Here is a 22424-nt window from a genome sequence, read left to right as displayed (position 1 = left end):
GGGCTGCGAATCTTTGGGTGCCCCACAATTCGATTATAAATCAATTTTTTTTCTGATTCAACGCGATTCTCGATTCAAAAACGATATTTTTACGATTCAAAACGATTCTCTATTTATTCAATACATAGGATTTCAGCAGGATCTACCCCAGTCTGCTGACATGCAAGCAGAGTAGTAGATTTTTGTAAAAAGCTTTTATAATTGTAAAGGACAATGTTTTATCAACTGATTGCAATAATGTAAATTTGTTTCAACTATTAAATGAACCAAAAATATGACTTATTTTACCTTTGTAAAAATATTGGACACAGTGTGTTGTCAAGCTTATGAGATGTGATGCAAGTGTAAGCCACTGTGACACTATTGTTCATTTTTATTTTATTTTTATTTTTTATAAATGTCTAATGATAATTTCAATGAGGGATCTTTAATCACTGCTATGTTGAAATTGTAACTAATGTTGATACTGTTGTTGATAATATTCATTTTTGTTTCACTACTTTTGAAATGTTCTGTGTCGTGTTTGTGTCTCCTCTCAATTGCTCTGTTTATTGCTGTTCTGAGTGTTTGGTTTTGGAATTGGATTGCATTGTTATGGTATTGCTGTGTATTGTTTTGTTGGATTGATTAATTTTAAAAAATAAATAAATGAAAAAAAAAGAAAAGAAAAAAAAGGACGAAAAAAATATAGATTTTTGAAAAATGAGAATCGATACTGAATCGCACAACGTGAGAATGGCGATTTTAATTCGAATCGATTTTATCCCACACCCCTAATATACAGCCCGGCCCGGCCAGATTTTTTTTAACTTAATGCGGCCCCCAGAGTCAAAAAGTTTGGGGGACCCTGATGTAGAACAATAAAAACCTTTTCAAATAAGAAAAGAAAACTCTTTAGAGATTGTGGGCATTATACAGTGAATAGTGCCCCCCTCAACCCACCACCAGCTGCATGAAAAGAGAAGGGGAGGGCAAAGTGGGAGGACCTGAGAGCATTGAGCTGCTTCCACACTTCATTGAGAACTCTGCCAGCACCAACTTAACATCAAGACCTGACTCTTCGTGCCTTTCTCACTGGGGATTTTACGCCTTTTTGTGGAAACAATACGAAATATCCCTCGATTCATTTACGTTTTGTCTTTTTTACTTTTATGTCTTTTACATTTTTCCCACCAACACCCGGAGTACACCCAACTGTGGATCTATGCCAACCCTACGCGGGAGTCAACGCCAAATTGTGAAGTAGAAGAGGAGGAATGTATCGTTTCTTTGTGAGACTAACATTTCTGACTTCTGCCATCGTCGTCTCACAAGGTAAAAACTTATGTTTTTGTTGTTGTTGTTGTTGTAATATCTGGAATAAGATGATCATTTCGATTCAGGGATAGTTTGGTGTTTAATTGGTATACGGACACAGCCGGGACACCTGGAATTATGTCCGCGCGAACGACTTCTGCACCTAAACGTCTTTTGTTTTGTTTTTTGTTTTTAAAGTTTCTTCAACCTGCACAAGTTTTGCATCACTTTTCTCTGCTCAAATAAAAAAGTGAATATGTTTGCAACTAGGTAAAGTATATTTGTTCTGTGCTGATTAGGTTTTTACTCGTTGGGTTTTAAATAGCATGATGCATAATAGCAGTAAGTGCGTTTGTTGGGCCGGGGGGTTGGAACGCTCAAGGGGAGGGGAGGGGAGGGGTTGGGGGTGCGCCTTTTGTCTGCGTGAGCGTGCGTGTGTGTGCGTGTGCGCGCGAGAGGAGGCAACCCCGCTAAACAATGCCCGAGGAGAGTGTTTTATGGCTCGTGCTGGACTCTGATTTCTTTTGTTCACTGTTCAGTTCAGCAGCTGCCGCCCCCCCCCTGCAAAGTGTGTGCCCCCCCCCATAAAAAAAAAAAAAAAAAAGCCACGCATCATCACGACGCGAGCCCACCTGTGCACACCACACTTTTTTTTGAGCGTGCAACAAATCAATGAAAAAAAAATAACATAACTATATATTGTGTCTGCATTCAACAGGTCTAAAATGCTCTCTGCCCACTGAATTGTGTCTAAATGGAGGAAGATGTGAAGCCGCCCTGAATGGAAATGGAGAATGCAAGTAAGTTTGTTGGGGTGGGATTTTGCGCGGGAATTGCTTTGTAACAATGCTTTTAGGATTGGTGCAGAAAGACAAACAGGGGACAACATATCCCCCCCCCCCACCGCCCGCTTTCATTCCATCCTTTGAGCAGCCCACTGTGCCCAGGCAACCAGATTGAGGCCGGAGGGGACCCTCCTCTGGTCCGGTGTGTTTTTTTTTTAGCGTACCCCTGCTGCAGCCATTCCTTTGGAAAAAAAAAAAGAAGTAAAGAACGGGGGCCTCGAGATGTGTGGAAGGGCGACTTGGACAAAAGCCGCCCACCATCACCACCCCACCTCTCCCTCTCCACAGGCCTGTTAATGAATGCAAGTGAGAGGACGCGTCCAGCCCTAAATCTTGTTTTTCTGCTCTTTCACGGTGGCGACAGCTGGGGTTCGTCCGCCGCCCGTCACCCATTGTTGTGTAGTCGGAATAATGCTGTGTGACTAATCGGAGTGGGCCTTCCCATCATGCCACGGCCGCCCCAAACGACACACCACTCACTCAGCAAACCTCTGGCATAGCCCCCCCCCCGTCTGTTACCCCCCCAGATCCAAAAGGCTTGTCTCCTGCTTACTGAATGGATAAGCCCACCCTCCCTGACCCCTGCTTTGCATCACCCGTGTGTGATCTCCATTAGAAAGCCAGATGGCTGTGAAATCTAATTGGTTAGGATGTCAAAAGAGTGAGATTGATTGGACTTTTAGGTATAGATGTGGCAGCTGCTAAACATTTTTATTAAAAAAAAACATACATTTCTTAGTTCTATACCTTGAAGACAAAATAGATTTCAGTCATCTCTGTTGGTTGCAGTTGAAGAGTCAGCCATAGCAGCTCCGGGGTGGGCCCTGTCCCCCCTCGGGGCATGTGGTCGTGGTGGGCGCCTCTTCTGGTCTGTGGGGACAAAGGGGGAGCATTGAGGAGCCAATGCTACTAGCCAGGGGCATCAATTCACAGTATCTAATCTGCACACACTCCCCCCAGCCCCCGCCTCCCCACATCCACCCAAACTCACACACGCACACACTCCATCCGCACGTGTACATATGGTCACATCCATATACTATCTCTACGAAGAGGTGACTGTGGGGATGCATTTTTGCCTGTTACCAATTATAAACAGACATTATATAATTGTCGCCGCACCCAGCAACACTTTTCCTCTGCCTCCCATCTCAGACCCAAACCCAGCGGCCATCAGTCAAGTGGGAGCAACTGGGGGAAATCAGCATTACTGTGGTGATGAGGATGTCAATACATCAACAATATTTAATTAGAATGCAATGGTGAAACCTAGTGGTGTATTTAGGCACAAGTGTTGTTTTTTTTGCAAAAGTTGTGCGTGCAATCACTTTATATGTCCTACGGCACCGTAACATATGGTGACACAGTTGCGAGGGGTAAAATACAAATCCTCTTTGGGCTCCCACTAGGCGTGAGAACAGGGAGTAAAACTGCACGATTCGGTTGGGTGTAAACCGGTAATCAGATGTCTTTTTTAATGGGGTTGACTAGGATTATAACCGCATGTTGAAACAATACCTATTCTGCATTTAAAATCATGCAATGAACTGGTATTATTTATGATTTTGTGTGTGAGGGCGATGATAATCCTGATATATGCGGTGGGGATTAGGGATGGGTATCGTTCACATTTGAATGTATACCGGTGCAAAATCAGTACTTCCGAACTGATACTTTAAAAAAATGGAAAACTAACTATACAGAACAAAGAATGTTCTGAGAAACAATTTATCGTAATGTTGATATTCGTAGATGCACCCTGATCACAGTGCAAAATGAGGAAGAGTTGCTGTTGTGATGACCCCAACGCCAACATGTGTTTGTGGTGTTGGACCTGTTGGCGTGTTGTAGTCGGCAATAAAGATTTAAAACAATGTGTGCTTCAGTTGAGACGCTACCGGATTAAATAACAAGGATTTACTTGCACGATATCACCTTCAAGCACTTGTTGCAGCTGGTTGATTTAGAATTTTCGTTGTGGTTACTACCGTTTACGTTTGTACCAAGGCCATTATGAAACTGAGTTTCAGTACACATCCCTAGTGGGGGAACATTAATAAATATTTTGTAGATTTAAAACAATAAGGACTAAATCTGATTAATCTAAATCTGTGAGCATGAATTGATGGAGCCTGCTCGGATTAGAGGCAAAATATCTTCTAAAACAAACTGAACAGTCCAGTTGCGTTGGATTGAGAATACAATGACCTGGATGAATGAGAACCTCCATAGACAACTTAAAGCAATACTGTGGTCTATTTTGGAGACATACAAAAAAGCTAATTTAGCTTCCTGTTTCCTGTAATGGGCTGGATGGATCTAAAAAGTGTACAATTCAAATTTCCATTGATGCCAAGATGAGGAGGGCAAACTAAAGTTGTGTGTCTTACTGGTGCTGCTTTGTCGAAATAAAGACACCCTTTTGGTCTGAGGTGACCGCTGGTAGTAAATTTAGGAAACACCTGCAACTGCTTGAAATATAAAAAGACATATGACCAAAATAGATCCCCTGGAGAGCCAAAAACGTGACAGTTGTCAACAGGTTGGTGTGTTTGGAGGCCCCTGACCTTGCACTTGGACGTCTGGTGTTGCATATTGATGGTAAAATGTGTCACTCGTAAAAAACTGTCTGCAGTGGGCTTGCAAACAACACTAAAGAGACGTTCCACTTTCCCTCAAGGAATGCCGTTTTTCATTATCCCTCCTATAGGATTACTACATCATCTCCATGAGGGCCTAAACCCATCAGAAGCGTACAAGAGAGCATCAATGAGTAGACTTTATTTAAGCTGTAAAGACACTGCTCCCCACTGATCGAGCCCACCACTTCATGCCTGTTGCTTGCAAGTGCAACTAGCATTGTGGATTTAGAATGCAGTCCAGATGGGATCAACAGCATTGCACGTTCATAGACTGTTTAGAAATGAGCAGGGGTTTGTGTTCCTGTAGCCAACGGGACTCAGCGATAAGGAGCTAATTTGGCTCTAGTGGGTGCTGAAACCTCACATACCCCTCTTGAGGCTGTTAAATGTGGAAACTCCTCTACTGGGTCAGTGTTGCACTGCAGGGCCATAGGGCAAATGATTCAGTGAGTATGTGTTTTTCCCCATCTGTGCTTCAATTATACACAAGGAAGAGAAACCCACCAGACAGGGGGACAACACAACAGTGTTGAATTTACGCTAAAAACACACAAATAGACATAAAAAAGATGACAGTTGGTTAAATTGTAATTGGAATCGTGGGAACTGCAAACAGGAGGTGTTCCTTTGATTAACCTGAGTAAACAGGGAGGCAGATACCAATCAGCAAACAGTGGAGTGGATCCTTATCTCTGAGAAAAACACTAAATATGTTGTGGACCAAATGAGGTAATTCAGCCAAGGAGCCATAAATCTTCCCACTTGGCTCCATTTTAGGGGGTGAGACAGGAAGTGGCCAATTGTCTGTGTGACAGTTGCAGAAATGCTTCACCTCTGTGTTTTGCTGTAACTCAACACTCCGAAGACCTCCATCTTCTTCTGGTGATATTAAAGTACTGATTTGTTTGTAGACAACACACTACATGTGTTCAACAATGTGTTAACTAATTGAATAGGTACATTTTTTGTTGTAGCTACAGAGTCCAGCTGCTGGTCTTACGAACAGATGTTAACCACAGGGGTCAGGTTTTGGCCGGTGATGACACAAGAAGACAACAAGTTCAAAGTGAAGAGAATTGTATAAGCAAATATATGTCTTTGAGGAAGCAACTGAAAGATTTATGAGTGAAAAGGAAAAAAGATCCCATTACAGTTTCATAAACACTATGAAAGGAAAGAGCAAAGGGTGTAAAACTTTACTGTACTTGGCTGACATAAGATTTTCCCCAGCAGTGGCATTTCCACCCCGCAGTCGTCTGGTTTTGTGTTGTCAGGTTGGGATAAAGTCAACCCGAGTGTGGCAGATGGTAGGCTGGGCCCGGCGGGGGTATAAGGGGAGAAGGCAACAAGGCTGTCCCCATACAAAAGTGTTTAGGGTCAGAGGTCGGGGAAGCATCTGCTCCAGGCCTGAGGGGGACATTGCATTGTTGGGAAAGACCTGTTGCTGTGGTGTGTCCCAAGAGTGGACTGGTTTCTGGACAAAAAAGATAGTTCAGTTAGATTTTCCACGCAGTGAAGAAAGGTTATTTTGTTTGTATGAAGTGAAATGCGAACCGGGGATACTTCAAAGCCTCCACAAATGCCTTAACAGTCTTCTGCCAATTGTAACTGTCTGGACTCCCTGCGGTGCACACAATCCGCTAAGAGGTCTCACCTACCTAACGTCAACATGAGAGTTTTTGGCAGCCATGTGCGACACAAGGGGATAGCTGTAAAAGGGAAACTACTAGGGAGTCTGCTAAGAGGGAAATGGGGAAAGTGTGTATGTCGGCAGGGAATGTCAAAACAGGAGAGGAGTTAAGACCCAAAGTGTGTTGGCTGGAGTGTGATGAAAAGACAGAAGTTGAAACAGCTGACTTCACATGAGTTCTTAATGTTCCCGGAGGAGAGGTTGGCTTGTCGAGAACCCCCTGAGGGGAGACAGGGAAGCAAGAGTGCAGGAAGAGAAAAAGGAGAAAGAGAAGGAGGGGTCTTGTCCGACAGCTGCCCTCATTAACATGCGCACCTGCTCCCTGTGGAGATACAAACAGATGCCCTCCCTGACACATAAACTCTCACATAGGCTCATCTAAAAGTCAGCATTTTTGTGAATGTTGTCATTCATGCTCTTTATTTATTTTGTCATATGCTAATAGACTTTATTGGTCAGATTTAGTCTGGCTTTATCTAACCAATCCAATTCTTCTAAGACAAACCGAACAGTCCAGTTACGATCAATTGAATGTCCTGAGAAAAGTCAGCTTTGTTATTTATAAGAGCAAAATCAAACGACATAATTACAATTTTGCTCTCCCACTGTAGCATTTTTACTTTTGTGTCTGAATGGGAGCAAGGAATGTGACTGGGCTTTAGGTCCTGAATGCAGTGTTTCATGGTGGCCGGCACGACCTTCCTTGATCTCCACGTTCATTGAGGATGAGTATGGACAACGTGGGCAGCAAATGTAGCCGGAATGGGGCGACACTCCACTACAGAGTCCCTTTTTGCGGCACAGTGTGTTTTCAAAGTTCAGAGAGAGTCTAATCCACATAGACGCACAATAACAACACCCCTGCTAGAGCGGGTGGGAAAGTATCGGGTCCCCTTTTTCCTACTCAACTGCCATTGCAGTTGAGTAGGAAAAGTGTAAACTGAGAGACTATGCTTTAATCCTGTTTGTTGGTAGTTAGCCAGATTAGCCAAAAACTACACGGCTGTAGAGGGCCAAGGAAGGAACGGATTACATTTAGCTGCAAAACACTTTTTAGTTACCCTTTTTAGTGCAGCTATCCCAGCTGTACTCGGACGGAAGACAGGGTACACCCTGGACAAGTTGCCACCGTATCGCAGGGCATAACACAGATAGACAGACAACCAATCACACTGACATTCACACACTAGAGCTCGTCGATCGCTCATTCAGTTCAAGAAAATGTCTCCATAAAAACAATGTAAACATGAATAATGAGTTCCAGCCTTGAAAACCCTTCATACAGTATTTTAGGAAAAGTTTGTACACTTGTACACTTTGAACCTAATATAAAGTGCTGTATAATACTGTATATCAAACAAACATAACAAGGGGGTGATGGATCAACTTTCTATCTAATAACAAAGCCAAAACAAACACATTTAGCTGACCTGCCCTTCTGATACGCACCCATACTGTCACTAGCCCAGTTTGAAATGACAAAACTCAACTTTAACTGGCTACAATAATTAAGGATAAAAAATAAAATCCACGTTACCTTGTCGGTCAATCTTTTTGGCATGCAGCGAAAGAGAGATGGTAGGGAGAAGTCAGTGTTGCAAAGCTGTGAATACTTCCTGAATGTTCCAAACCCCACATCGCTTGTCCATTGCTTTGTTTGAAATCATATTAAGATAGCAAAACTAGAAAAAAACTGTAACAAGGTTTAAAACACCTAAAACATACACAAAGTAGTAATTAGCGCAGTAGCTAATGATAGTTTTGCTTTGATGACTGAATCAGCCCGCCCACAATGGCTGTGCTGCCGGGCACAAAATGGCTGCACTGTGAGGCACACAATGAGTGGATGAAATGTTTGTACTCTGAGACGTGGTTCGTTTACTAAATTTATTGGGTCTGTGGTTCATGAGGGGTTTGTAAATCAAAGTTCCACTGTACCTGGATTGTGGCATAGTGGGACAGTGACCAATCAGATCCAGAAGATGGAGCTATTGTGAAAAAAAGAGTGTGTCGCCTTCTCATCATGTCCATCATCAGAAGGCACATTTTATAATGAACAATAAAAGAACAATTTCTAATCCCCACTTCCTCTACGCCAGGTGTCCCAGTGACTATGTAGGCAACCGATGTCAATTTCCCAGCCCGTGCAGCCCATCGCCGTGCCGCAACGGTGGCGAGTGTCGTGCCGTCTCCCACGGTAACACATTTGACTTCCGTTGCGTGTGCCGGCTTGGTTTCACGGACCGCCTCTGTCTGACTCCGACCAACCATGCCTGCATGAGCTCCCCATGTCGCAATGGAGGAACGTGCGACCTCATCACCCTTGCTGCCTACCGCTGCCGCTGCTCACCCGGGTGGTCAGGTAGGACAAGTCTCTCGTCGGTCTTTCTCTTTCTACCTGCTGGAGTGACTCATGTTTTTTTTTCTTCCGTCTTCTCAAGGCAAAACTTGCCAACACTCTAACCCATGCGCATCGAATCCATGCGCAAATGGCGGCCAGTGCTCGGCCTTCGATTCCAACTTCATATGCACCTGCCCACCTACCTTCCACGGTCAAACTTGCAAGCAAGATGTCAACGAGTGTGCACAGACCCCAAACCCCTGTCTTAACGGCGGCATATGCGTGAACGAGGTGGGCTCCTACCACTGTCGTTGCCCGCAGGATTACACCGGGATGCACTGCGAGACCCGCTACGTCCCATGCAGCCCACAGCCGTGCCAGAACGGGGGCACATGCGTCCAGAAGGGGGACACTTCCTACGACTGTAGCTGTCTTATAGGTAACACATTGATAACAAATGACACACTTACTGTCAGGACAAATACTCACAACTTCCTATCAGTTTCAATGGGCAGGAAGCAGTCGTGCAGATGTTTCTTTTTGATAACCCTGTAACACACATACAAGTGTCCCCTTTATTGTGATGGCAGGTAATCAACCTTTAAGATTTATGGTGCACACCAAACTGCACTAAAAGGCATTAATGTTCAGGCTTTAAACACTCGCACTACTTCCGTTGCAACATGCCGACAAATGAAAGATTGCACGCCAATTGTGTGTTAAAGTTTAAGCTGTGTGACTCTAGTGGGTGTCTGTGCTGGAATGTGGTGAGATAGTGGAGCTGAGGTGGCACCTGCTGAGGCGCGGGTCGATAGTTAATCATGTTATCGTGGCTATAAAACACCCACACACGCTTGGAGGAGACACGCTGCCTAAAGCATGAAAGCAGTGTAGCCACGCAAATGTAGAAGTACTTATCTTAAGTGTGCAGAGATTAGATGAGAAAACAAAGAAGCGGCTATACAGTACACTCAAAAACCTAATGTGTTTTGAATCCGGTTGATGTCTTTTTTTGCATCTTGCTTAATCACATACTCACTATTTTCTCAGGATTCACGGGTCAGAACTGTGAGCACAACATTGATGACTGTCCAGGCCACAATTGTCAGAATGGTGGCGTATGCGTTGATGGCGTCAACACCTACAATTGCCAGTGCCCGCCTCATTATACAGGTAACAAGATACTTAAAAAGTACTTTGTAATTTGGTTACCTTGAATTATCTGAACGATTATGATCCTTTCTTCTCTTAGGACAATACTGCACCGAAAATGTGGACGAGTGCGAGTTAATGCCCAACGCGTGTCAGAACGGAGGCACTTGCCATGACACACATGGCAGCTACCACTGTGTCTGCGTCAATGGGTGGACGGGAGACGATTGCAGCGAGAACATCGACGACTGCGCCAGCGCCGCTTGTTACCACGGCGCTACCTGCCACGACCGCGTGGCTTCCTTCTTTTGCGAGTGTCCACATGGGCGCACAGGTGCGACTCTTAACTTTCAGGACTCAGTAAAGAGCTTGAGTGTGATGGCGCTAATGGTATTGATTTTCCTTGCTGTGTTCAGGTTTACTGTGCCACTTGGATGACGCGTGCATCAGCAACCCATGTCAAAAAGGCTCCAACTGTGACACTAACCCGGTCAATGGCAAGGCCATCTGCACATGCCCGCCGGGTTACACTGGGTCAGCCTGCAATCTGGACATTGATGAGTGCTCCCTTGGTAGGTCCACTTCCTAGTTCCTCTAATTTCATTATTTAGGGACTTAACAAACACATTTCACACAATTAACCATAGCATATTAAAGGCCTACTGAAACTCACTACTACTGACCACGCAGTCTGATAGTTTATATATCAATGATGAAATCTTAACATTGCAACACATGCCAATACGGCCGGGTTAACTTATAAAGTGCAATTTTAAATTTCCCGCCACACTTCCGGTTGAAAACGTTTAGATATGATGACGTATGCGCGTGACGTCAACGGTTGATACGGAAGTATTCGGACCCATTGAATCCAATACAAAAAAGCTCTGTTTTCATCCCAAAATTCCACAGTATTCTGGACATCTGTGTTGGTGAATCTTTTGCAATTTGTTTAATGAACAATGGAGACTGCAAAGAAGAAAGCTGTAGGTGCGATTGGTGTATTAGCGGCGGACTAGAGCAACACAACCAGGAAGACTTTGAGGATAGCAGACGCACTAGCCGAACGACCTCACCTCGACTTCCTCCGTCTCCGGGCAGCCAACCGCATCTGTGATTGGGTGAAGTCCTTTGTCGTACCGTCGATCGCTGGAACGCAGGTGAGCACGGGTCGTGATGAGCAGACGTAGCTGGCGTAGGTGCAGAGCTAATGTTTTTAGCATAGCTCTGTCGAGGTTCCGTAGCTAAGTTAGCTTCAATGGCGTCGTTAGCAACAGCATTGTTAAGCTTCGCCAGCCTGGAAAGCATTAACCGTGTATTTACATGTCCAGAGTTTGGTAGTATTGTTGATCTTCTGTCTATCCTTCCAGTCAGGGACTTATTTGTTTTGTTTCTATATGCAGTAAAGCCCGATGCTATCACGTTAGCTCAGTAGCTAAAGAGCTTCACCGATGTATTGTCGTGGAGATAAAAGTCACTGTGAATGTCCATTTTGCATTCTCGACTCTCATTTTCAAGAGAATATAGTATCCGAGGTGGTTTAAAATACAAATCCGTGATCCACAATAGAAAAAGGAGAGAGTGTGGAATCAAATGAACCCTTGTACCTAAGTTACGGTCAGAGCGAAAAAAGATACGTTCTGCATTGCACGCTAGTCCTTCACTTTCACGTTCCTCATCCACAAATCTTTCATCCTCGCTCAAATTAATGGGGTAATCGTCGCTTTCTCGGTCCAAATCTTTCTCGCTGCTGGTGTAAACAATAGGAAAATGTGAGCAGTCCTTCCTCCGGTGTCGTCACGCTACTTCCGGTAGGGGAAAGGCTTTTTTTTATCAGAGACCAAAAGTTGCGAACTTTATCGTCGTTGTTCTATACTAAATCCTTTCAGCAAAAATATGGCAATATCGCGAAATGATCAAGTATGACACATAGAATGGATCTGCTATCCCCGTTTAAATAAAAACATTTCATTTCAGTAGGCCTTTAATTAATGAATTACTATTAGAACGCTATGGCATCAAAGGGTTTGTCTTGTACTGGGGAAGAAGCTCCTTAACCAAAAGGAAGCAATACATAAAGCTAGGCGAACACATGACTTCATCTCTAAATATATGTTGCGGTGTATCCAAGGGATCAATACTGGCACCAAAATCTCTTTATAAACAACAATTGTTAAGGTACGAAGACTTAAATGGAAAGTGCACTTTTTTGTATTTTTGCCTATTATTCACAATCCTCATGTAAGACCAGAACACATATGTCTTTTTTTTGCATTCTAACGCGCAAATAAATGTAAATAAAAGTCTCCTTACAATGGAATGGAGCCAAAGTAAGCCAAGACTTTATTGTGGCTGTGGCGTTCATTCTGACCACAAAACCCAAATGCCCTCCAAAAAGTATTAGCGATATTGCTATTATAACTGCCAACATTAAAGATCTACATTTAGTGACGCATTGATCAGAGGGAGGCAACTTCCTTATGCTGCTATATTGACATCAGCTGGTGAGCTGCTTTCTCGCCTCTGAGCTCATGAAAATGTATGTAGGTCATAAATCATATGTCTCACCTGCATAGTAAAATGATGTGGACATAAACTGAGAAGTTGGTAAACTTTGAGAGCCAATTTAGACCCGGACATGGTGAGGAAGACTTTGGTTTGCACCATAACTATTTTTGAACTCTTCGCGAGGATTATGAGTCATTCTTCATCTAAACGGGAATATATCAACATCCAAACAGTTGGCACCCCAGTGAGATCAGACATTGTACAGTAAGTGATGTTTGATTATGTTTGTTGCCTCTCATGAAGTCTGCATGAGTTGTAGTCAGTGTTGTAGTTGAAGAAAAAACTGAACGTCTATGAAATTAATGCGCCGCCATATGCTTAAAATGAGCAAAATACGTACGTGCCTTTTACTACATTACGTATATACATACAGCATGTATATAAGACGTTGATGAAAGGGTTTGGATGTTTTCTAAGCGCTTTATAGGAAGTATAGAGCAACTTAACTTTTGCTGGCATTTATTTACTAGTTAGAATATATAAAAAAACATATGTGTGCTTGTTTTACATACGTTTTGTAAATTATAGGCAAAATTCCAAAAAGAGTGCAGTTCCCTTTTAAAGTTAGTACTGTTTGCAGATGATACAACTGCAATTTGTTCAGGAAAGAACACACATAAGCTTATACAAATAATAATAACAGAATAAATGAATGAATTAAAGAGATGGTTTCACAAAAACAGACTATCTTTGAATCGTAGTAAAACTAAAATTATGTTATTCGGAAACAATGTATGTTAACAAGTAAATATAAATAATAAATAAATAAATGGGTTATACTTGTATAGCGCTTTTCTACCTTCAAGGTACTCAAAGCGCTTTGACAGTATTTCCACATTCACCCATTCACACACACATTCACACACTGATGGCGGGAGCTGCCATGCAAGGCGCTAACCAGCAGCCATCAGGGGCAAGGGTGAAGTGTCTTGCCCAAGGACACAACGGACGTGACTAGGATGGTAGAAGGTGGGAATTGAACCCCAGTAACCAGCAACCCCCCGATTGCTGGCACGGCCACTCTATCAACTTCGCCACGCCTTATATTACTTACTATATTGTAACTGTATGCCTGTTCGAAAAAATACAACCATAACCGTAACAATGGGGCGTATACGTTTCCACAAATACTTGACATAGTTTGTACTTTTAGGTGCCAACCCTTGTGAACACGGAGGCCGCTGCCTTAACACCAAAGGCTCCTTCCAGTGTAAGTGTCTTCAGGGATATGAGGGCCCTCGTTGCGAGATGGACGTCAACGAATGCATGTCTAATCCGTGTCAGAACGACGCCACCTGCTTGGACCAGATTGGAGGATTCCACTGCATCTGCATGCCAGGTAAGGGTGTTCATGCATATGAAAAGAACAATGTCAAGAGAAGGGAGTCACCATTTGACTAAAAGTTTTTATGCCGTCTCTGCAGGCTATGAAGGTGTATTCTGTCATATGAACACGGATGAGTGTGCCAGTCAACCTTGTCTCAACAACGGCAAATGCATCGACAAGATCAACTCCTTCCACTGTGACTGTCCTCAGGGTGAGAATACCAGACATGTTTGTTACAGCTTCCAGACAATAGATGCGTACAGTAATCCAAACAAGGGATGGTTAACGAGTTGGGTACTTTTATAAGTTCTATCAGGTACCGATTCATGTAAAATCGAATGGTGCCACATTTCGATACGTGTGTTGCACATGACGTCACCTCCGGTTGTACACTCGGCTCAAACACTTTGCCGGGAAACTAGCAGTCAAGCGATCAGAGTGGACTTGGCTCGACTGCCTCTACTGTAGGTAATGTTACAATTTTAATGCCAACAAAGAAAAATGAAGGCGCTAAAAAGTACAGCAAGGCTCTACTTTTTGAAATGTGTTACTTTGATGCTAATTTACCATAGATATGCCAACAATTAGCATTAGCGATTTTACATGGCAATTTTAACCCCTCCAAATTTGGTAATGAAAACTACAACTTGTGTGGAATTAGCACACTAAACCTTTTGTAGGACTCAACAAAAGAAAAGTCTGGCACATTGATTCTATTGGAAAATACTACTTCCTGTGTAGTATACACTAGTGCCATCTAACGCCTTGGAATTGCAACTGCATGCAAAGTATTCTATATAATAAGTAAAGTAAAGTAAAGTACCAATGATTGTCACGCACACACTAGGTGTGGCGAAATTATTCTCTGCATTTGACCCATCACCCTTGATCACCTCCTGGGAGGTGAGGGGAGCAGTGGGCAGCAGCGGTGGCCGCGCCCGGGAAACATTTTTGGTGATTTAACCCCCAATTCCAACCCTTGATGCTGAGTGCCAAGCAGGGAAGTACCGTACAATATTTGCAAATGAGACACAGAAGTGTAAGAAACAATTAACATTTATTTATTAAACATTTGAACACATATTAAAAGTACCAGAAACTGGTATTGTTGAGTACCAGTATCGATTCCCTAGTACCAAGAATTGTTATTGTATTGATTCAAATGTGAAATATATCCGTCTCTAAATGAGACCAGTAACCTTTCTGTCAGATTACACAGCTCACAAAATAAAGGTAAATGTTTTACTACTACACTGAAGGACTGCATTAGCATATTTGGCGGGCATGGAGGTTTGTGCTACAGCTTAGCGCCAAAACCGGGGGCAGGGATTGGTTTATGGCTCGCCAGCCTAAGCCCATTGTGTTGTTTGAAAGAAACTTTCTGTGCACAGTAAGGCCCGAAGAAGGGGAGGGGCTTTGGAAAGGATTGTTGTCCGTTGGTACCTTCAATGGCCGGCGGATCTCCTCGGAGAAAATATTTTCTCTGAATCTTTGCACACAACTACGATACGCTGAAGATAAAACTAAAGTTTGATTCACTTACAGGATTTTCAGGGAATTTGTGCCAGGTGGATATTGATGAGTGTGCGAGCACCCCATGTAAAAATGGAGCAAAGTGTACAGATGGTCCCAACAAATACACCTGCGAATGTGCTGAAGGTAAAACATCTGCTTTTTGATGAATCCTTTTTTCCCCCAGGTGGTCTAATATTATATTTGTCTGTGGTTGTGCAGGTTACACAGGGCAGCACTGTGAGACTAACATCAATGAGTGCTACTCTGACCCGTGTCACTATGGCACATGTAAGGACGGGCTGGCTTCCTTCACTTGCTACTGCCGCCCTGGCTATACGGGACGCTTGTGCGAGACCAACATCAACGAGTGTTTAAGCCAGCCCTGCAAAAATGGCGGCACTTGCCAGGATAGAGAGAACACGTACATCTGTTATTGCCCCAAAGGCACCGCAGGTGAGACTTCATCCCCTCTCTCTATCTGAATTTGTAGATGAGATGCTTAATGTGTTCCCAACGGTGCAGGTTTCAACTGTGAGATCAATCTGGACGACTGCAAGAGCCACCCCTGCGACTACGGGAGGTGTATTGACAAGATCAACGGCTACGAGTGTGCGTGTGAGCCGGGCTATACAGGTGAGCGCTGGGTGGAGTTTACAGGTGCAAGGGGGGTGGTCCCCTGAGCATAAGGAGGGTTGAATGAGACAGGTGGCTAGCGGGCCCACTCTGACAAAACGATGGTGTCATGTTGCCTGTGTGATATGGGGTTTGTGTGGGGGCGGTCCTGAAAAGAGCGCTGTCCCCAACCTAATATAACATTTGAAAAGACTGAGACTTATTAGTGGAATTGAAAGTTGAGACTTCAAATAGAAAAAGGGCTCGATTTGAATCACATCATTTTTTTGTGCCATTGTGATACACTTTTCTTACTAAGTAGGCTACACTTGTCATTCTCCTCTTCTCGGCTTGAAAAGAACCGGTTCTGACCGGTAGTGGCTGTGTGATTGTGGAAAAAGAGGGCAGCAAGGGAAAAAGTGTGTGTGCAGGCTGCTGTGCATCCCTCCTCCTCTTCCTCCCCTTCGTCTTTTTGTGCCGACATGGGGAGTGTGGAGGGCACGGCGGGCCTGAGACGCAAGGGGGACAGAGGACTATTGTAACTGATGGTGAGGCGGTTGGGCCCCTCCTCCTCCTGATTGATGAAGAGCAAGGGATGAGGGGGGTCTAATTGTTACTCGGCCGTGTGTGAAATGGGTCTGGCCTTCTGTCCCCTGTAAACAACCCCTGTGAGGTTAGGTGTCCCTGGATGGGGGGTGTGGGGGGTGTTGTAATATGATTGTGAATAGGGAGAGTAGGGCCTTCCTGGCAGCAGCCCCCCACCAGACTAAAAACTCTACTTCTGCTTTTCTAAGGCAAAAAAAAAAAGGGCCCCCGGGGGCCACCAGGCTCGGCACACATTGGAGCTGCTCCTGTTTTTTTTTTCTTCAATTGAATGCTCAGGGAGTCTTTAGTGTTGGCTCTCTATTGTCCAAAAGCCACACGGTTCACCTCAATGGGGTAGGCAAGGGCTGGGGCTAAGGGGAGGGTGTTCAAAGAGAAAACCCAAAGCACAGAGAAAAGTGTCCAGCTGTGCTCTGTCAGTGTGCAGAAATGTATGTTCAGGCATTCACTCTAAAATGTTGTCCTGAAATCATTCTAGGAACAATGTGCAACATCAACATCGACGATTGCGCCATCAACCCGTGTCACAATGGCGGCACTTGTGTGGACGGCATCAACAGCTTCACCTGCCTCTGTCCAGAGGGCTACAATGATGCCACCTGCATGTCCCAGGTGGACGAATGCAGCAGCAACCCCTGCATTCACGGCCGATGCAAGGACCTCATCAATGGGTGAGAAGCAGCAGATCTACTGTGGAATTTCCCCTCGCCACACCAAACTTCCAATATTGCAGCTTCACCACATGTTTTCTGGTCTTTGAGCATATTCAATAATTAAAATGGCTAAATAAATAAAATATAAGTAAACACTAGAGGAGAACAAACCAAAGTGAGCCATGACGTTATTGCGTCTGTGGCGTTCATTCTGACCATAAAACCCAAATTCCGTCCAAAACGTATTAGCGATATCGTTATTATAACCGATAACATTTAATTTAGTTTAATTTCATTTTTATTTATCTCCTTCATTGATGTGCATCTTTGATCGATAGACAATTATACCACAATTATTCAGTTATACAGTTACACACCAATGCCTGAGAAGGAGCAGGATGAAGAAAAATCTTATATTTTCCTGCCCCATTCAACATAATACGTAGTCTTACTTAATGATGTATAAACCAACAATTACATCCAAATATAACGAAAACAAACAAAAAAACACACAAAAAAAACACAAGTGCAAAACTTCATGAAGTACAAACCGAACAAAAAAAAAACAAAAGAAGTAATATACACCTCACGGGATGATACAAAACAAATACAAAACCAGGCAAAAAATAAGTAAAATAATAATAAATAAATAAATGATAAATGGGTTATACTTGTATAGCGCTTTTCTACCTTCAAGGTACTCAAAGCGCTTTGACAGTATTTCCACATTCATCCATTCACACACACATTCACACACTGATGGCGGGAGCTGCCATGCAAGGCGCTAACCAGCAGCCATCAGGAGCAAGGGTGAAGTGTCTTGCCCAAGGACACAACGGACGTGACTAGGATAATAAATATAAAGCAAAATGTAAACACTTATGGCTGTCCATATGATTTTATTGTTCTGTCTTTATAGATTTTTTTCAATTGGAATTTATTTTTACAGTCTTTTATCTCATTGTAAAGATAATTCCATAGTTTAACCCCCACCACTGATATACACATTTGTTTTAAAGTTGTCCTTGAATACTGATGTTGGAAATGACCTTTTCTTCTATGCTCTTCATTCTCAGAAGTGATGACAATCGTTTTTTGTAAATTTGCTGGTAATGTTTTACTTTTAGCCTTAAACATGACACATAATGTCTGTAACTTTACTAGCTCCTGTAATTTCAATAAACCCAAATTAATAAATAATATGTTATTAATGACCTACAGTTAGTGGCGCATTGATCAGAGAGAGGCAACTTTCTTATGCTGCTACATTGACATCAGCTGGTGAACTGCTTTCTCGCCTCTGAGCTCATAAAAATTAATCTAGGTCATAAAACATATCTCTCACCTGGATAGTAAAATGATGTGGACATAAACTAGGAGTTGGTAAAACTTGACAGCCAATTTAGACCCGGAGATGATGAGAAAGACGTTGGTTTGCACCAAAACTATTTTTTAACTGTTCGCGAGGATTATGAGTCATTCTTCATCTAAACGGGAATATATCAACATCCTAACAGTTGGCACCCCAGTGAGATCAGACATTGTACAGTAAGTGATGTTTGATTATGTTTATTGCCTCTCATGAAGTCTGCATGAGTTGTAGTCAGTGTTGTAGTTGAAGGAAAAAGTGAACGTCTATGAAATTAATGCGCCGCCGTATGCTTAAAATGAGCAAAATACGTGAGAAGCAGCAGATCTACTGTGCAATTGCCCCTCGCCACACCAAGCTTCCAATATTGCAGTTTCACCACATGTTTTATGGTCTTTAATTGAGCATTTTCAAGAATTAAAATGGCTAAATAAATTAAACATAAGTTAACACTAGAGGACACCAAACCAATCAGAGCATGTTGTTACTTTTTATGGCCACGGATTGGCTAAGCCTCAGGCAGCATTACTCTATTGGATTAGAAAAGCAAAAAGGTGACTAAAGATTGTTATTTAATGTCTCGAGGGCTCTCATAATGTTGCAAAGTGTACCTTGATTTTTTATGCTCTAGCTATGAAAATATTTGATTTATAATGAATAATTCCTACTTCATTGAAATTAATTTATTGCGGTCATGTCCAGAACCAATTAACAACGATGAATGAGGGACGACTGAGTGTCTCAGGGTCGCGTGCTGCACACATCACAAGAAATCACTGACATTTTGTTTTCATTGAAGCTATAAATGCACCTGCGATTCTGGATGGAGTGGCCCAAATTGTGACATCAACAACAACGAGTGCGAGTCCAACCCATGTATGAATGGAGGAACCTGTAAAGACATGACCAGCGGGTACCACTGTACATGCAGAGCAGGCTTTACAGGTCAGTAATGGAGACTTCTCACGCCTATGTTGTTGTCTCGGCGTTACCCTTCCTAACCAACTCTAATACCACCATGACAGGGCCTAACTGCCAAACTAATATCAACGAGTGTGCTTCCAACCCCTGCCTCAACCAGGGGACCTGCATTGATGATGTGGCAGGATACAAGTGCAACTGCCAGCTCCCTTACACCGGTACAACACTTTGTAGCTACTTATTTACATAGGGACTATCTACCTTGTTTCCACACAGAAGGCCTATCCTGTGTAGTTTAACAAAACATCATCCAGTCGCCACTAGCAGGGATGCATGTTGTGGAAAGATATGCCTGTCTGTTTTGGATGGATAACTGAGTGTGTGTTTTTTTGGGGCGGAGGAATAATGTGCCACAGTTGCTAATATAACCTGGAGAGCTCGCGCTTGCGCCACGTCCTGTTTCCTGTCTGTGATAGCACAATAACAGGAAACAGGAAATGCCTTCCTAGTTGGCTAAGTCGTCATGGAAATGGATAAGGAAGAGGGATGGAAAACTGGTTTAGTGCTCTTGTTGACACTGCTACTTACTGGCTTCAATGTTTTTTTTTTGTTCTCAGGTGAAAACTGCGAGATTTTGCTGGCCCCGTGCAACACAAGACCCTGCAAAAATGGTGGACTATGTAAAGAGTCTGAGGACTACCAGAGCTTTTCTTGCAGTTGTCCTGGGGGATGGCAAGGTACCTATTGTACCTATATGTGTTTGCAGCATCTTTGATATAATGCAAATAACAAGATTTTATTTATATTAAGGTCAAACCTGTGAGATTGACATCAACGAATGCGTGAAAAGCCCATGCGGCAATGGTGCCCTTTGCCACAACACCATGGGCAGCTACCAGTGCAAGTGCTTGTCAGGCTACACGGGTCAGAAGTGTGAGACTGACATAGATGACTGCAAACCAAGTAAGGGTCATCAAATGGACATTGTGTCTCCCAAGAAACCCATCTCAAACATCCTATTTTGCGTGTTTCAGATCCGTGCAGTAACGGCGGTCTGTGCCGCGATGGCATCAACAGTTTTACGTGTACTTGCCTGCCGGGGTTTCGCGGCGGCAGGTGTGAGCAGGATATCAACGAGTGTGAGAGTAACCCCTGCAGGAATGGCGCCAACTGCACCGATTGCGTCAACAGCTACACATGCACCTGCCCGCCAGGGTTCAGCAGCATCAACTGCGAGATCAACACTAACGACTGCACAGACAGGTAGTTCACTATGGTGACAATATTGTCAGTGACCTCAGAATTTGTGGATGATATTGACTTTGTTGTCTTTTCAGCTCGTGCTTCAACGGTGGCACATGTGCTGATGGCATCAACACCTTCACTTGCTTGTGTCTGCCTGGATTCACTGGCAGCTACTGTCAATATGACATCAACGAGTGCGACTCCAGGCCGTGTCTCAATGGAGGGACGTGTCTGGACAGTTTCGGAACGTACAAGTGCACCTGCCCTCCAGGTTACACAGGAATCAACTGTCAGGTATAGCATGCGTTTATCTGTACCACCGTCATTTTTTATGTTTTTCATTTACCATTCCCTACTTTGTTGTTTGTTAGAATCTTGTACGGTGGTGTGATTCATCCCCCTGCAAAAATGGGGGCACATGCTGGCAAAAGGGAGCCTCCTACACCTGCCAGTGTCAGACAGGATGGACTGGCCTCTACTGTGACATCCCAAGCGTGTCCTGTGAGGTAGCAGCCAAACAGCAAGGTACTAATCCAAGTGATACACACATAGTTTGTATGATTGTACATTTTTTAATCATCATCTTGGTCTTCTTAGGTGTAGAAGTGACTCACCTGTGCAGGAACTCAGGCCAGTGTCTTGATGCTGGAAGCACACATTACTGTCGTTGCCAGGCAGGCTACACTGGTAGTTACTGTCAGGAGCAAGTGGATGAGTGCTCCCCTAATCCTTGCCACAATGGTGCCACCTGCACTGATTATCTAGGAGGCTACAGTTGTGAGGTACACAATTTATCTAAAGACAAAACATTATAGGGGAAATGCACTTTTTTTGGAATGTTGCCTATCGTTTACAATCCTTATGTGAAACACATATGTTTTTCTTTTTCTCATGCATTCTACATGGTATATAAATGAGATCAAAAGTCCACATAGAATGAAGCCGCTCTGTACTGTCTATAAAGCCCTTAAAAACATCTAAGCACCTCCATTAAGGTTTTATGTACATGCTGTAAGTATTCATGTAATGTTGTAACAGGCACATTCATAGTAACATTAAATATTTATGTATTTTGCTTATTGTAAGCATATGTGGCGCATTCATTTAAAAAACACATCACAAGGTCCGCTTTTTTTTCAACAATATCACTGATTATTATTCACTGCAGACCAAATGAGAGCCAACAAACATAATACAACATCACTTACTGTATAAGGTCTGCTGTTCTTTAGGATGCTGACTGCTAGAATGTTCATATAATCCCATTTAGACTTAGAATGACTCATATTCCTTACGAAGAAAAAGTGTCTTTCTCGTCATTTCCGAGCTGTTAAAGTGTACCAACTTGTTGAAAAACGTCCTCATCCTTCTACTATCAAGGTTAGAGGCATGATTTATGATCTAGAATAAACTTTAATGAGCACCGAGGCGAAGACGCAGCTCACCAGTCGATGATGTTAATACAGGCACAAAAGCTTGTGATCGCAGCTATTACTAGTTTGTCTGCGTTAGCGCTTATAATAACAATATCACTAATACTTGATTAATATTCAAGTCACGCAATGTAAATGAAGTATTGTTGATGGTTTTTGGATGGTTATTTTTTGGGTTTTATGGGCAGAATAGAGGACCTTCCATTGGCTCC

The 22424-nt window shown here is 43.2% G+C and overlaps 1 protein-coding gene across 1 annotated transcript in view; it reads left to right on the top strand.

The window, feature by feature from the left end:
* Nucleotides 1–989: 989 nt before the first annotated feature.
* LOC133638505 (neurogenic locus notch homolog protein 1-like) overlaps nt 990–22424 on the top strand; it is a 32796-nt gene continuing 11361 nt past the window's right edge. The window contains exons 1-21 of the mRNA XM_062031178.1: nt 990–1314; nt 2015–2096; nt 8573–8835; nt 8915–9253; nt 9865–9987; nt 10067–10300; nt 10383–10538; nt 13688–13873; nt 13959–14072; nt 15407–15520; nt 15596–15829; nt 15899–16009; nt 17070–17262; nt 19413–19558; nt 19639–19752; nt 20152–20271; nt 20345–20497; nt 20569–20797; nt 20872–21073; nt 21151–21304; nt 21377–21561. Of these exons, the coding sequence (XP_061887162.1) occupies nt 1257–1314; nt 2015–2096; nt 8573–8835; nt 8915–9253; nt 9865–9987; nt 10067–10300; nt 10383–10538; nt 13688–13873; nt 13959–14072; nt 15407–15520; nt 15596–15829; nt 15899–16009; nt 17070–17262; nt 19413–19558; nt 19639–19752; nt 20152–20271; nt 20345–20497; nt 20569–20797; nt 20872–21073; nt 21151–21304; nt 21377–21561 (3510 nt within the window). The 5' untranslated portion in view covers nt 990–1256. The remainder of the gene's footprint in view (nt 1315–2014; nt 2097–8572; nt 8836–8914; nt 9254–9864; nt 9988–10066; nt 10301–10382; nt 10539–13687; nt 13874–13958; nt 14073–15406; nt 15521–15595; nt 15830–15898; nt 16010–17069; nt 17263–19412; nt 19559–19638; nt 19753–20151; nt 20272–20344; nt 20498–20568; nt 20798–20871; nt 21074–21150; nt 21305–21376; nt 21562–22424) is intronic.

The sequence above is a fragment of the Entelurus aequoreus genome, linkage group LG21 (genome assembly GCF_033978785.1).
Source record: "Entelurus aequoreus isolate RoL-2023_Sb linkage group LG21, RoL_Eaeq_v1.1, whole genome shotgun sequence".
In the NCBI taxonomy this organism is placed as follows: domain Eukaryota; kingdom Metazoa; phylum Chordata; class Actinopteri; order Syngnathiformes; family Syngnathidae; genus Entelurus; species Entelurus aequoreus.
Note: the sequence above shows the minus strand (reverse complement) of the source record. Positions and strands in the feature narration are given on the sequence as shown.